The 17,713-nt window shown below is 35.1% G+C and overlaps 1 protein-coding gene across 1 annotated transcript; it reads right to left on the reverse strand.

The window, feature by feature from the left end:
• Positions 1–421: 421 nt before the first annotated feature.
• On the reverse strand, positions 422–1,580 carry LOC127079783 (uncharacterized). Its single transcript, XM_051020151.1, has 2 exons — positions 1,329–1,580; positions 422–1,219 (listed from the first exon to the last, which is right to left on the reverse strand). Exons 1-2 carry the CDS (start codon positions 1,578–1,580, stop codon positions 422–424), a joined length of 1,050 nt encoding a protein of 349 aa, XP_050876108.1.
• Between the last annotated feature and the right edge of the window lie 16,133 nt (positions 1,581–17,713).

The following is a 17,713-nucleotide window of genomic DNA, read 5'->3' on the forward strand; positions in this document are numbered from 1 at the left end:
GGCTGCTCTGAACTCCGTTAGGTCTTCTCTCACTATCTTTTTCCTCAGGGTTTTTTCCAAGGAAACCTCAGAGTATTTTGCTTCTCTTCAAAATCCCCCTTTTTTCTGTGTTCTCTCAAGTGAAGCCTTGGTATTTATAGACTGAATTTCATGGTTTTGTGGGCTCAAATGAGAGAGACTCAAGTCCAAAAAATTTTATTATATTTTATTTATTTAATTATTTAATTAATTAATTAATTAATTAATTAATTAAAAAAAATTTATTATTTTTTTATTATTTTTATTTTTTTGTAAAAAATTATTATTTATTTTTTTTTTCGTTTTTTTTTTTTTTTTTTTGGATCTAATTCTGATTGACATGATGAAATGCAATATGAAATTCTAAATGAATGCATGAATGAGGAGGGCAAATTTTGGGGTGTTACACATACTTGACACTCAAGGCACTAGTAGACAGTTTCCCTTTTCTTGGCCATTCCTTCACTTGCTTAACAGTAAAAACTTTGCAGATGACATTGTCAGAGACTTTAATTTCAGCTTGTTCTTCTTCATTTCTGCCCAAGAACCTGTTGATTATTTTAGGAGAAAAATCCACACATCTTCCTCTGACATAGACTTTTCTAAACTCCTTGCTCCTCTTGTTGTCACATTCCTTGAAGATATTCACGATAAATTCTTTGACAAGTATTTCATAACACTTGCCAAAACCAATTACAGTTTTCATTAATCTAGCCTCTTGAATCAGACTCGTCACCTCTTTACATTCAAAAGCATATTTCCCCAATTCCCTTTCCAATGCTAATCTTCTTTGATAAATAAATTTCCATTTTTCAACATTCTCCACAGAGTGAAATGAAATGTTGTCAAATGGAACTTCAGGGATATTAGCTGGTATCTTCTTCCCATGGGTTTGCTTTATGGAAGTAGAGATGATGTCCTGAAAATTATGTTTGACATCATGGTCAGAATAACTAGACTCAGAAGGAACTTCCTTCCTTTTCAGGGATTTCTTCTTAGGAACGGGAGTAACCACCTTGTTCCATCTTTTTGTGGGACTAACACTAGCTCTTTTCCTGACAGACTTGGAGGGTGTGTTAGAGGATCCAATAGCTTGACATTTTCTGTTCTTCAACCTTTTAGCTATCCCAGGAGCCAGTCTTTGACCGATGGTAATATCATCAGAGTCTAGGTCTATTACTGTTTTCAGAGGCTTTAACATCTTCCATAACATTTGTCACAACGGGACAATCTTTAGACATATCAACATTAGCTTCAATGTTGATGGGATCGAGATACAGACTAGTCATAGACCGGGGTTTCTTCACTACAGTTGGGGGTTCAGGAGCATTCATATTTCTAGCAATCATGGAAGGAGTGGAAGAGGTACTTACTTTAGAAGGCTTGCCTTTCCTTGAAGAAGAAGTTTTAGCCTTTCTCATAGGAGTTGCATGGACAGGAACGATCGATAGGGGAACAACATCAGTAATGACATTAGAGAGATCTATCTTAGTACCAATATTTTTAGGGTTTGATTGCTCTTTGGAGTGTTTGCTCATAATGGAGACACAAGGTTGAGACATTTTGGAGGTTTTCTGTATGAACTGTAGAGAGAAGATGGAGAGATGAGAGTGTCTGAGAGCAAGGTTGAGAGAGAGAATACATGAGGTAGCATGAGAGTGGCTAGGGTGCAGCGTTGGAAAAATAAGGAAAAGTTATACTGATAATCCTTGAGTTTTATGCACAATTAAGTGGAGGGAAGAGAAAACTTGATTTCCATATCTCTACTTCAGTAATTGCTATAATTCTTTAAGCATACAAATGCCCAACTCGTCCATTAATTTTTCAAACTTATTTGCATCTAAATCTTTAGTAAAAATATATACTAGTTGCTTCTCATTAGTTACATGCTCAAGAGTAACAATTTTGTCTTCCACCAGATCCCTAATAAAGTGATGACGGATATCAATATGCTTAGTTCTGTTGTGCTGAATATGGTTCTTGGAAATGTTAATTGCACTTAGGTTGTCACAATACAATGTCATGACATCTTGCTGGGCATTGTATTCTTCTAGCATTTGTTTCATCCTATTTATTGAGAGCAACTACTTCCTGCTACAATATATGCATCCTTAGCCTTAGATAGGGACACATTATTTTGCTTCTTACTGAACCAAGATATAAGATTATTTCCCAAGAATAAACATCCTCAAGAAGTGTTATTTCTATCATCAGCACTACCTGCCCAATCTGCATCTTAATATCATGTAAGTAAGGAGTTTGCATTATGAGAATACAACATTCCATATTCACTAGTTCCATTGATATACTTCAGAATCCTTTTCACTTGAGTAGTATGACTCATTTTGGGTTCAAATTGATATCTAGCACAAACTCCTACAACAAATGTAATGTCCATTCTGCTAGTTGTAAGATACAACAGACTACCAATCATACTCCTGTATAGACTTTGATCCATATTTACACATTTTTCATCTTTAGTCAGTTTTAAATGAGTTGGTGCAGGTGTCCTTTTATGACTAGCATTTTCCATGCCAAACTTCTTCATTATATTCTTAGCATACTTACTTTGAGAGATGAAGATATTGTCATCCATTTGTTTGACTTGGAGCCCAAGAAAGTATGTCAGTTCACTAACAAGACTCATTTCAAACTCAAATTGCATCTTTCTGAAAAAACGTTGTACCATCTGGTTCGACTTCCTTCCAAACACAATGTCATCAACATATATTTGAGTTATCATGAGTTTACCATGCTCTTCTTTAACAAACAGTGTCTTATATGTTCCTCATTTCCTGTATCCATTATTAACAAGGTACTCAGTGAGCCTTGCATACCAAGCCCTAGGTGCTTGCTTTAATCCATAGAGAGACTTCCTTAGTTTGTAGACATGATCTGGAAAGTTGGGATCTATGAACCCCTTAGGTTGTTCAACATAGACTTCTTTGTTCAAGTACCCGTTTAAGAAGGCACTTTTCATATCCATTTGAAATAGTTTGAATTTAAGTAAACAAGCCACTCCTAATAGTATTCTTATTGACTCAAGGTGGGCTACAGGGGAAAAGGCTCATCAAAATCAACCCCTTCAATTTGAGTGTATCCTTGAGCAACAAGTCTGGCCTTGTTTCTGGTTACAATCCCTTTTTCTTCATATTTGTTCTTGTAGATCCACTTTGTGCCAATAACATTCATTCCTTTAGGCCTAAGAACTAAGTCTCATACTTCAATTCTTATAAACTGGCCTAATTCCTCTTGCATAGAATTGATCCAAATTCATCAGTCAAGTTCCTTCACATTTTTTGTTTCAAACTTAGAAACAAAGCAAGCATTTGAGATTACATCTCTAGATCTAATTGTTACCCCTTCATTAAGGTTTCCAATAATGAGATCTGTTGGAGGATCTTTCTGAATTCTGATGGAGGGACCTTTGTTGACTTGGGGGTTGTCTGGTTCAATTCCTCCTGATTCACTGTCTAACTTAATAACTTCCTCATTTTCAGATGTGTTAATTTGCTGAGATGATGTCCCAACATCTTCCTCAACATCGGTCCCTTTTTCTGAGATATTGTCATCCATTACAACATTGATGGGTTCCATCATGACTTTGGTTTTGGAATTAAAAACTATATAGGCTCTGTTGTTTGTAGAGTATCCCAAAAATATTCCTTCATCACTCTTGGGATCCATCTTTCTTATTTGTTCACGGTCAGCTAGGATGTAGCATTTTCTTCCAAAAACATGAAAGTATTTGACAGTGGTCTTCCTTCATTTCCATAATTCATAAAGTGTAGTTGAGGTACCGGTTCTTAGACTGACTATATTATGAATATAGCAAGTAGTATTCACTGTTTCAGCCCAAAAATGGTAGGGTAGATGCTTGGCATGAAGCATGACTCTAGCTGACTCTTTTAGAGTTATGTTCTTGCATTCAACAACGGCATTTTGCTGAGGGGTGATAGGAGAGGAGAACTCATGACCAATACCTTCAGAGGAGCAAAATTCGTCAAATATGATATTTTCAAATTCCTTCCCATGGTCACTTTGAATCCTGACAAATCCATTTTCCTTCTATCTTTGAATCCTTTGACATAGATGTTTGAACACCTCAAAGATATCTGATTTTTCTTTGATGAAGTTCACCCACGTGAATCTTGAAAAAATATAAACAACTACATATATGTATATTTTCCCTAGAAGTCTCTCAACCTGCATAGGACCCATTAAGTCCATATGAAGAAGTTCCATAACTTTTGAAGTCGTCTAATGTTGTAACTTTGGATGTGACATCTTGGTTTGCTTCGCAACTTAACACTCACCACAGATTTTACCTTTTTCAATCTTGAGTCTTGGAATACCTCTGATGGCTTATTTTGACATAATCCTTTTCATGCCCTTCATATGTAGATGTCCCAGTTTCTGATGCCAGATGTTAACTTCGTCTTCTTTGGATATCAGGCATGTGAAAGTGTAGTTTGTTTCTTTAGATGACCACAAGTAACAGTTGTCCTTAGACCAGACTCCCATCATTAAAACTTCATTTTTCCCATTTGTGACTAGACACTCTGATTTTGTGGAGTTAACTTTAAGACCTTTATCACACAGTTGACCGATACTAATCAAATTAGCAGTCAGACCTTTTACCAATAGGACATGATCGAGACTTGGGAGTCATGTACATGTTAGTCTTCCAACCCCTTTAATTTCACCTTTAACCTCATCTCCAAATGTGACATAGTTGGTTGAGTATGACTTGATGTTTTCAAGGAACTTCTTGACACTTGTCATGTGTCTGGAACATCCACTATCAAAATACCAGTCTTCTCGAGCTGAGGCTCTAAGAGAGGTGTGAGTTATAAGGCTAGTGTTGATAGGCTTGGGTATCCATTCTTTCTTTTGATTAGCCCTGGGTTGTGTTGGATACCTGGGATAACCATACAATTTGAAACATAAGGGCTTTATATGACAATATTTTCCATAGTAATGACATCTTCAGCGTAATAACTTGCCTTTAGTTTGGGTGTTCTGATGACTGGCATGATGTTGAGCCAGAGGTTTAGACATTACAGGTTTAGACTCCCTCTTTGGAAGAATAAAGTTGGTCATAGAGATTTCTCCTTGGTTGTGCAGAGATTGATGTTTAAAGCCAACCCCTCTCAGATCTCCAGTCGCTTTTCCAATTTGCAAAACTTCATATAACACATTAGATCCCTTGTTCAGCATTCTTACAGTCTTGTCAAGTTTGGAAGTCAACAGTATCACCTCATTTTGGAGATCAGAGATGGTGAAATAAAATCCTTCCTTTTCATCATGCATTTGAGATATAATTTTCTTCTTTTTTTCTCCTAGCTGGCACACTTCTTCACTTCTGATGCAGAGTTCTCTGTAGTATGTATCTAGTTCCTCATAGGATAATTCTTCATCACATGAATCTTCATCAAATTCATACCTTCCAGTTAGAGCAATAACATGTTTATCAGCTTCATCCTCAAGTTTACTTTCAGAGTTATCCTCATCAGACCAAGAGACAAACAACCTCTTTTTTTGTTTCTTGAGATAGGTAGGACGTTCGGATCTAATGTGTCATAATTCTTCACACCCATGACACTGAATCCCTTTTCCTTGATTGGATCTCTCTTCAATTCTTATTCTTTTCTGGAAATCATTATTGTTCCTGATGTCAAAAGGGATGTTCTTGACATTTGGTCTTGACTTCCTGTCAATTCTCTTTAGAACCTTGTTGAATTATCTTCCTAGAAGAACTATAGCATTGGTCATTCCTTCATCAGTATCCAAGTCACGTTGGTTTTGTTCATCTTCAGTGTTGGATACAAACATTAAATTCTTGGTTTTCTTTTTAGAGCTGTCACTAATACCCAATTCAAAGGTTTGGAGAGACCCAATAAGTTCATATACTCTCATGGTGCTAATGTCTTGAGCTTCCTCAATTGTTGTGACCTTCATGTCAAATTTCTTAGGTAGAGACCTGAGAATTTTTCTCACCAGTTTCTCTTCTGGCATCTTTTCTCCCAAGGCACTAGATGAATTATCTATTTCAAGAATACTCATGTGAAAATCATGAATATTCTCATCATCTTTCATCCTTAGATTCTCAAATCTGGTAGTGAGAAGCTGAAGTCTAGACATCTTCACTTTGGATGTGCCTTCATGAGTAGTTTTGAGGATCTCCCAAGCTTCTTTAGGTATAGTACATGTATTTATCAACCTGAATATATTTTTGTCAACCCCATTGAATAGGGCATTCAAGGCTTTGGAGTTTCCAAGAGCCAATTCATCTTCTTCCTTAGACCAGTCCTCTTCAGGTTTCAGTTCAGTAGTAACCTTCCCATCTTTGTCATCCACAACAGGATGTTCCTATCCCTTAATGACATCTTTCCATGTCTCATTATCCATGGATTTTAAGAAATCCATCATCCTTGCCTTCCAATAGTCATAGTTAGATCCATCTAAGATGGGGGGTCTTTTAATAAGTCATTCTTCCTTGTCCATAGAGCCAGAAAGTATCTTCCCTGGATCTCACCCAGAAATAGAGCAGGATGCCTGCTCTAATACCAATTGAAATTCTGGAAAGCAGGTCCCTGATGTCGTACACGATGTCACGACCTCAGGGTCAGCAAATTATCACATCACAAACAATAACAGGATTTAAATAACAGTATGACAGAAAATAACACAATCAATTGTTAACCCAGTTTGGTGCAACGTCACCTACATCTGGAGGCTACTAAGCCATGAAGGAAATCCACTATCACAGAATTAGTTTAAAGTCCTGAACAACCTCAACTTTTACAGACTTCTCACCTAATCTCTACCCATGGAAGTCTCTATCTAGGAGACTCCTAGATATGAGACGCATCTCACTTCCCTCAAACTCATAACAACTTACAACTGACAAATACAACCCACTCTTGCTTAAAAGCTTACGAGGGATTGTTAGTTATAACTCAATACACCAGGTCCAATTCAAGTATCAAGGAGATACTCGAATGGCTTACACAAAGAACACACACGAAACCCTAATTTGAACAATATGCTACACTGCTTCGATACCTTCTTAGTTTTAGAACCTCTCTATAAATAGCAGTGGAAAGGCATGGGCTTCGTTCTTGATTTGCAACAGATCCAACATCTCTGCACAATCTTCTGAAGATATGATATCAATCAAATCAGATGTTTCCTAAAATGTCTTGACATCATTACTTCGTAAATAAGTCAAGACACAATAGTCTTATGCTTTATGGAAAATGCTCAACATAATACGTGAATTAAATCCTCAGAGAATCTTCATATAAAACATTAAAGAAACTAATCTCACAAGATACTTAAGCTAGGTCACGATGCAATGTTGAAACAACATGTCAAGACATCTTGTTTAACATCTGTCAAAAATACTTATTTTTCCAAAATGCAACCAATCACAACATGTCAGACTTAACAAAGTATGTTATCCTTAACAAAATAGGAATACCTAATTGGGATCTTACCAATCATGGTTCAGGTATCATACCCTCTCTTGCTAGACTTCTTCATTAGATAGGAACAAGATCTTCCATTGATTTTGGTGAGTACGTCTTTGAATAAATTCTAAAACAAGTTAAATCCTTTGCTGTAAAGTTACCTACTACTTTCTCGTCCCTTATTTTTGGTATAGTTATTAAACAAAAATCGAATATTTTAACTAACGAAGATTTTGTTGTAATTTCTAATAGCCCCCTAAATTTCAGTTATAAGTTGTTTCTTTGGAAACATGTCTCGAACATTATGCTCCCTAACCTTCCAAACTTTGGTAAAGCAAATTCATAAACATGTGTCAATCTGATTGAGGTCCCTCCCATGTTAGGAGCTTCCAGAAGACACATGTTGAATGAGCTTATGCATGTCTCCAAGACTCCTCAGGAGATAATTACCACCTCAACAAATAGGAAAAATAAGGTTGATAGAATCATTCAAATGATGAATCCCAAAGTGTATGTAGCTTCCACCTCTCAAGCTTAAGGCAAGATGTTGAGAAGGATGTTAATACATCAAGTAAAGATGATGTGCAAGTCAATCGTGAAGATGGTGAAAGTGGTGAAGATGTGGAGTACAAATATGTCTCTGATGGTGACTTGTAGTAACTATTTGATGAATGTTAAAAAAAATCATTGATTAAGCATTGTGTAAGCCACTTTGGCTGGATCCTGGGTTCTTTTCTCTACCCATGTGTGGGTTTTTTGGTTTTGGTGATGTAATTGCCCTGTATGGGTTGGATAATAGTTCCTTCTACCTTATGTTGGGTTGGCTCTTTTCTGGTACTCTTTCCCTTTCTGGAATGGGTATTACTTTAACACTCTTTGTCCATTTTGTGGAAAATAGGGGGAGATAAAATGCAAGTCCTCGTGTTGCTCTTATATGGTTTTTTGAGATCTTTTATTTTTGTTAAGAATATGAAGATGTTGAGATCTTATTTAATATTTTTATTTATTAGTTTCTTTGCACTTTGATAATTTGACAATCATGTCTTGAAGAATGTTTGTAAGATTGTGCACCACATCTTGCATGTTGTATTTGCCTAAAAGTTTGCCAAATAGGGAGTTTGTTATTACATAATATTGACATCGTTTTATAGGCATCATGTGAAGTAATATGTTATTCCAAGATGTGAGATAACATGTCTCTCTGTGATCAATACATGCCAGTAGGAAAACAACATGTTAACCATGATGTCCCTCATTCTGTGAGACATTGTGTCTCGCTCTGAGTTGCTTCGCGCGCAGTAAATTTGAGTGATTTTAGTCTTTTAATGATTTTTTTTCCTTTTATATTTAATTAGGTTTTTATCTTTTATGAACTTTTTGGAATAAGGAAGTTTTTCTCAGAGTCGCTTTTAGCAAGATTAAATTTGAGATAGTTTAATTTGTTCAAGATTTAATCAATCAAAGTTTTTCAATCAACGTAATTGAAGATTGGTTTCTTGTGCCTTTGGGAAGTTCAGGCATGATTCAAGACCAAGACCTAATAGGATTTTAAGTTGGACCATTGTTGCTATTTAAGGAGGCATTATCCATTGTGAAGACTAATACCTTGTATTACTAATCTAGGCGTGTTATTTTGTGTTATGTCTTGTGTTTATTTTGTGTAATACTATATTCATGAATCTTTCTTCTAAGTTAGGAGAATAGATTATTTGAGTTGTAATATTTTTCCATCATTAACAATCTTTTGTGACTATCCAAGCACTTGGGAGAGTGTTTGAGTGAAAGTGAGAGGAGCCTCTGATTCAAGGGGGGGGGGGGGGGGGGGGGGTCCTAGATCAAAGTTCATGGGTAGTGTTAGGAAAAGAGTAATTGAACTAGGAGAGTTCAAATTAGACCATTTTTTACTTCTGGCTATTAAGAGTTAATTTCCTTTTATTAGGTTAACACCCTTTATATGTAGGACACCAAACAGTGTTACCATTTCCTATGTTATCCAGTTACACATTGTTACAATTTGTGTTTGGAATCTTGTTATCCATATAATATAATTAAACTTAATGATGTCCCCTTCATAATTGCATCTGGTGAGTTGGACATTTGTCAATATTTTTCAAGATTTTGGTGAATATAAGGGGGCCAATCCAACCTTGTTATTTATCTTATATCTCTTTAAGACTCAAAACAACACAACTAATCACATATGAGCTTTAGGTCTGATTTATTTGAGGTAAGTCACCAAATTCTTTGAGACCTATTATGACAACGTGAAGCATTTTAAGGATCACTTCTTCTTGGTCACGCCTTATAATGAAGAAGCTCGTGCGAATATATGTAAAATATAAATTTGGCCGCCATATGTGATGGATTTATTCCACAAATTATGGTGATATAGTCATATATTAACGGGAAACAAATCTTATGTTTATAAGGAGGAATACATATTCCAAGAAGAGGTATACTTGAAGAGGCAACTATTGGCCTTTTACGAGGAGCTCAATTATGTCAATGAAGTTGTTCCTTATGATGCAACATCAAGGAGGCGGTTGAAAAGGTTTGTAGATATACACTTGCTGGTGGATGCTAGAACCAGGAGAAAGTGTGTGTGTGTGTGTGTGTGTGTGTGTGTGTGTGTGTGTTTATGTGTGTGAGTGTATGTGTGTGTGTGAGAGAGTTAGGCCCACACACACACACACACAGAGGAAAGCTATATTTGGTATGGGCCACATAAATCTTTCCCATCTCAATTGTGTTCTTGAATAATCCTTTTTTTAACATCTCTCTTATTAGTTATGCATATGCAATAAGTTGTGAGAAACAAATTCAACAGATGGAAAAATATTCCCGAGATATATCTCTTCTAGAGGGTACCTCAAATACTCTGTATATTCAGAGAAGTCTACTTCAAGGGTTTTAATCGGACCGACAATTTGGTTCATGCCTTCCTCGACGTAAATGGGAGTCTAAGGTTCGCTCACTTGGGTCGTGGTGGATGATGGTCTACGCTCATCATATCCTAAAGGTGGGGTTAGTTCGGATCTTATTCCCAAACTTGAAGATTTTCCATTGGACATGATGCTTATTCAATGTCCTTAATTGAGGTTCATCGAGGAGCATGTGTCGGCTCCAATTGGGTTACCTCTTGTACTATTAGCTCGCCCAGGTCCAAGAACGGCCAGGGAGTTCCGATTTTCCATCTCTGATGAATACTATTCTTATTTTTCAAACAAGTCTGAAGAAGTTGTTAAAGGAGGCTACCAGATTTGGCAAAAACCACATCGGTCGGGTGTCTTAGCCTTTGGAGCCTCCAGACGATAGGGAATCTTCCTACCATACCATCTTTAGAGAGAGAAAGAGATGCTCAAAAAGGGTGTTGGTTCGTTTATTGTTTAGAAAAATAGGTGTTTAGTAGATATTTGGGATGTGTCTTCCTCATTTCTAGGCATAGAGAAAGTTGTGGAACCTTTCAGGTATCTTAGCACTCTGGTTGAGAAGGTGAAATTGCTTGCTCAAGAGGTGACAAAGAAGAACAAGACCTTGGTTTCTGCTCAGGAATCATTATTTAGGGTGGAGGCCTCTCTTGATGGATCAAATAGGTCCTTGGATTCTGCCTAGAAAAGGCTATAAGAGCTCGAGGTATCTTTGAAGGAGTGTCAATAAGTCCGAAACAAGGTTAAGAACAATCTTCTTGATATGCGTCGTGAGAACCTTACCTTGTCCAACGAGTATGTGAAGTCATTAGATGAGAGTTTCTCTATTGCTCAAGACTCTTTTGAGAGTCTTTGCAGCTAGTGGAGCATTTTTATCCCACTGGGCGTATCTCTCGAGAGCAAGTCTGTCTTGATCAAACGATGGAAGATGGGAAGTTGGTTTCCTTGGTGGATTAGCTAGTCTGAGTGTATCCAATGAATAAGTAAAATTTATGGTTCATGTCATGCAATGTGTATTTATGTTTTTGTTACTTACCATTATTTTTACATGTTTAAGTGATATTGCTTTTAGTCCAGAGTTGTTTCTCTAAGATATATCTTGCCTTCCAAGATCATGCTCGATGTTTTATCATACGTATTTTGGGATCATGCCCAACCAAGGGTTGATACTTGTTCCCTTCCCCCAGGTGAAAACCTGGTTCGAGGTCAATGTAATGTGTGTTGGACAAGTGACTCCAAAGACAAGAGGGGGTGAATTATAGAGGTTTAAAAATATTTGATTAAAAAATCCTTGAGAAAATTAGAGTTTAAAATTTTTTGTAAAACAAACAAAGAAATAAGAAGCGGATTAAGGGAACAGATGAAAAAACTGAGGAAAGAAAATAATTGAAAAATAAAAGAGATCAGGGAAAGAGACACACACTAGCACATTATAGAAGTTCGGTCTAAATGAAGGTGGGTTAATCCTCTCCCCAAGAATTCTTCTTGATACTTTCCACTATCTTGAGAGTTTTTAATAGGATGTGTCCATAAACCTCTTTTTAAAAGGATTTGAAGTTTAATGGATAACTTCCAACCAAACTTGGAGTTTTGACTTGTTATCCTTCGAACCGAACTTGGGTTTTACACAGGTTGACCTCCGAACTAAGTTAAGACTTCACACGGTCTGGTCTCAAACCAAGATGAGATTTTACACTTCCTGATCTCGAACCAACAGAGCTTTTATACGGACTTAGCTCAAGAACCTTGCACGATATTTTACATGGAGATTTTGCTAGTTGATATTCATGAATCAAACGAGTCCTTTTCTAGCCGAAGAAACTCACAAACTAAACATAGACTTCCTAAGATAATCCCTTAACCAAACAAGAATTTTTAATGATTTAGCTTGCAACCAAAAAAACTTCTTGCAGAAGATACTTCAATCAAGATATAATACACTATTGGGTATAAAAATATGCCCTTCACACACTCTCTCAAAGCACTAGGTCAAATTCAAGTGAGAAAAAGAGATATTTATAGAAAAATATGAGAAGTGATAAAGTAGGATCAAATACTTTTTTTGAATTGTTTGAAATGGTAGAAGAGCTTTCTACTTATAGGCCAAAGCATGGTATAAATTTGGAACAATTCATGGGCTAATTAGGTGTCACAATTTATTAGGCTAATAGATAATTACAACCCAAAATGCAATATTTTGATTTCTAGTTATTGCCAATAATTAAAATACTTATTCCAATCTATTGTGAGTGTTACAAAGTGAAATAATTGATTGTGGAAATAAGGCTAATTGATTATTGTTTATAAAAGTGCTTCTAATTGATCAGGCAAATCCTTAGTAAATTAGTTGGGCCTTAAAAACGTTTTAGGTGGTTTTAAAAAGTAATAGAGGTTTCTCAAAGTTTTGTGTGTGTGTGTGTGTGTGTGTGTATGTGTGTGTATGTTCGTGTGTGTGTGTGTGTGTGTGTGTGTGTGTGTGTGTTCGTGTGTGTGTGTGTGTGTGTGAGAGAGAGAGAGAGAGGGGGGGTCATTAGTAATTCTAGAGTTACCATTATTCTTTTACAAGACTTTGATCACTCAGACATATATAACCAGGAAAACTTTCACACTTCCTCTCTTTCAGTACTCTGAAGCCTCAAGTCATGGCATCAGTATCTTTGATTTTAGCATCACACAAGAACTTTAAATATGTTTCTTGATGAGACTTGAGATGTCTTCAAGTTAATTACATTTTTTAGATAGTTGAGAGACTAAACCATCAAAGAATTTGGAAACATAAGTCTTCACTTAAATATTGTTGGACATTAGTGTTGACTTCAAAGAGATGACTTGTTGCTTAAGGTAAGTCTTCTAGGCATCTTAACAAAAGCATCTTCAAAAGGATATATTGATAAAACATCTTGGTATTGGGAGCATCTTCAACTTCTTGAGTTATCTTTAAGAGATAAGGACTTCACTAGATATCATTGGATAGCAGGTGTTGTCATCATCAAAACTAAACAGTTGATTGCAACTTTGATATCAACAAACTCTATCACTTTGGATCACCTTGATAGTACATGCAATCATATAGTTGAGTATATCTTAGGGAGGTGGTAAAAGAGAAAACAAAAGGGTAAATTTTGGAGTGGTTAAACGCCCTCTCACATGAGTGAATAGTATACTCTACTCCCCATGAGAGTATACTTCTCCCCCTTTAGTATAATCAAACAAGCGGGAAAAATATGCAAGATAATAATGATAAATAAGCACATGGTTCACATTGATCACACAAAATTTACTAGAAAAGGGAAATACTTTAATATTTAAACATAATTCAAAGTACAAAAAAGGATAAGTGCAGAATGTTAAACACACATAATTTCTAAAATTAAACATATTAGTGAGACAACTACTTTGTCACTTTCATCATTCCCAACTATGGATTTACCATTTTAATTCCTTGTGAGGGAAGCAACTTCCTTAGATATCCTTTAAACTGAGAGAGTCTTTTCTTGAGAGATTACGAGGATGGTGTTCAGAACTCCTTCATTTACTATAGGCTGAACATTTATGTCTTCCTATTCCTCCATGTGATCATTCCTTAATTTCCCTCTAAATATACAAACCTTCATTATGTTGAGGCATGTAGAGTTGATCTGATAAAGGATCGTGTCAACATTTTCTTCTACAAGATCGACTCTTTCTCTAGCCAGAATCTCGATGGTCAAAATTCCATAAGGTAGTCCAACTAAGTGATTCTTCTTGCAAAAGACCATGTGGTTGAACATTTCTTCTACCCAACTTGTTAGATGATGTTATGTTAAAAAACACAAGGGAACTACATCCTTTTTTCCTAGAGCTTCAATATATCCTTGTTGGGGAAAAATAATTCGAGTAAGCATATAAAGCACAACTCGACACTTAACCTTCAAGAAATTTGTTTTGCAAGGAAGTTTCTTTTCACCAATTGGATCTTCCATAAACCATAAAATGATAGTATTTAGATTGAGCGTCTTGAACTTTGAAGTTTCATCATAGGTGTAGGATATTCCTATGAAGGGTAGCCTAAACAACTTTTCAATCTCTTTGTGTTGATGCTGACTTTAACCCCTTTTACCTGAGCCATGAAAGTTGGTCCTTCAATCTGGAGGTTTGAGTAAAACTTTTTAACAAGCATTGGAAACATTTGGTTTGGAATTTCAGCAAAGAACTCTCTAAAAATTCTCTGTTGATATTCTTATAGGTAATTAATCCTCTGAGAAACGTTGATTACATACTAGTCGGTCGAATTACCTTCCGGTTGGATAAATTTTTTGGATTTTTTGATGAGAACCCATTTAAGGGATACTTGTTTGAATGTGGATTTCCAGTAGTCACACTCTTTGACGGAGCAATAGCAAGATGATAGTAGTAACAACAAGTATAGACTCACACAAAACAAAGAGAGAGAAGAGAGAGGAAAAGAGATGATGCAAAAGAAAGGAATAAGAATACCTTTATATAATGGAATTTTTTAACCCTTTAGCTTGATAAACACTCCACAAAATCCATAAGAATTCAGCCCAGAAAAAGTTGGAAGCAATTATTTCTAAAACAAGTGTGATGATCGATTAATTTGGAAGAATAATCAATTATTTGCTATCAAATTTGAAGATTTTGTGTGTTCTTCATCAACGCTCCACTTTGATCGTATTTAAGGAGAAAATACAAGCTAATATTGATTAAGATTTGAAACACAACCATTGATTAGGCTAATCAATTATGTGCCTTATTTTAGTCTCCTTGGTATTTTATGGCTTGGGTTGAGATTTGACTTTGGCATATTGCCTTTGGCACCCCCTTTTCATTCAGATTGCACCCATTTCTTAAGAAGAATTAAAAAACTCAGCCTAAACATTAGTAAAAGAAATTTTTACTTGCTAAAAATTAATAAACTACTTATTTAGGGGGTTAATCAAAGTATTCTGATTTTTCAACCTCTATAAAGTGTAACACCTTAAACCTCAAGTCAACTTGAGAAAACTCCCCCTTTTCTAATGAACGACAAACCATTGTTATTAATTCTTCTCTGTGAATAGATTGATAAGATAGTTATTTCAAGCCTCATAGACTGATAAATCCATTACATAATTATCACCTAAACCTATTAATATGTTACAAAATCATCAATATCATCACAGTTGTTAAGAAACACCCTCAACGAGATGACTTGATCATGTCCTTTGAAACACATAATCAACTAGCATACTTTGATCACAAGCATCGGGATCATTAAATGCCATCAAGTAAGACCTTCTCTTATATACTCAAGATACATACCTTTTTTGCACAACTTCATTTAATTTACACTCAATCTTGATTAAAGCTACAAAATATTCCTGTAAAATAGATCATATTTTCACCTTTGGTACCAAAATCTTTTTGTGTCTTGGTGCATTAGTAGTCCTAAGAGGTCTAAAGTTATTATATTTAAGTCTTGTTAGGTTATCTTACCAAAATGGATTTAAATGGACAAGTTTATTACATAAAAAAAATTTATAGATAGGGAGATTCAATTTCTTCCTATTTTTGAAACCTTTACTAAGTGATATATTTGATTTAAGCTCTAACCCATTTTTATTTAAAGGAGGCCTTTGATTTGATAGAATCAAATCTAGGTTTTCTTTCCCCTTGGTAAATTTACTTAGGATTTCAGGTGAATCATTCACTTCCTTTTTTATTGAAACACAGGTTTCATAATTATTAGTTTGGTTTCTAATATTAGAGATTTTATACCTTAACGTTTCTCTTTACCATCTTGTCATGTTCCTTGATTAACTTGGCATTTAATTTAAATTATTGCTAGTACGATGAAGTTGTTAATTCACAACCATCTTCTTCGTCAGAGACTCTCAAGAAAACATGTCCATCCTCCTTGGATGTCATTAATGATTCCTTAGGAGATTCCTCGCATGAATATTTAGAAGTACGATCTGGAATCTTTTTGAAGAAATTTTTGCAAGAGTATTTATATAACCCTCTTTAACTTTCCTTTATTGGCTCATTTTCTTCATCGGATACTAGAAATGAAGGATATGTAAAGATTGTTCAAGAATTATTCTTGTTGTTGAGTATCAAAATATTTTGCGTCTTGGAAATTTTTCCTAATTTCTTCTTTCAAATATTCCATTGGATGAATATTCTTCATCTTCTTTATTGATTGAAGCAAATATTCTTTATGAAGTTTCTTCGTTATCAGACGACAAATAATCTTAGGATTGTTCATCTACCAAATTTGTTCTTTCAAATGAAACTACATGGTTGAATTTTCTTCTTCTTCTTTAAAAGATTTTTTTGATGAAGTTGCAAATTATTCTTCTAGGTTTCTTGATCTCATTCATTCATCGTTAATATTTGAATCAAATTGTTAATTTTCTCGATGGTTTCTTCCTTCCTAGATTTTTTTTGAAAATCATAAGCACTTTCATCTCTCAATTTAAGGATTGGATCAGGTTTATAATTCCAATTCTTAAGTATTAGATCTTTATTAGTCACAAAAGTTCTAACATGTCCTCCAAGATTTCCAATGGTTGATCATCATCTATGAAGATACAATTCACATGCATCTGGTGTTTTAACATGTCCTCTAATATTTCCAATGGTTGAACATCATAGATCATCTCGAGAGTGTACCACACTTCCTTGGAAGAATTACAATTAAGGACATAAAGGAATTGATTTTCACTTAAATACATAATCATTTTTTTACTTTGAAATCAAGTGTGAACTTTCTCTTGTCTTCTTCACTTTAAAGGAAATCAAGTTTATCTACTACTTTACCATTGATATAGTGAGTAGGAATAAATGAACCATTGATTATGGTTTTCCATAATTCATAGTTGACACTTTAAATCTTACTTTCCATAAATCAAACCTATCAGCATTTAATAATGGAGGTGTGTTTAGGAAGTCCTCATGTTAGAATAAATGTTTGAAGTCATCATCTTCTTGAGACAATTAGTATTTAATTAAGAGTTAGGATCTGATGCCACTTGTTGGACAAGTGACTCCAAATACAAGAGTGTGGGGGTGAATTGTAGTGGTTTGAAAATATTTGATTAAAAACAAAATCTTTGAGAAAATCAGAGTTTAAAATCGTTTGTGAAAAAACAAAGAAATAAGTAGCAGAATAAGGAAATATATATAAAAACTTAGGGGGGGAACTAAAAAAATAAAAAAATAAAAATAAATTAATTAATTATAAGAAAAAGATAAAGGAAAGATAAAGACGCCGACAAATTATACAGGTTCAGTCTAAATGAAAGGGGCATA

This window comes from Lathyrus oleraceus, chromosome 5, assembly GCF_024323335.1.
Source record: "Lathyrus oleraceus cultivar Zhongwan6 chromosome 5, CAAS_Psat_ZW6_1.0, whole genome shotgun sequence".
NCBI classification, from domain to species: domain Eukaryota; kingdom Viridiplantae; phylum Streptophyta; class Magnoliopsida; order Fabales; family Fabaceae; genus Lathyrus; species Lathyrus oleraceus.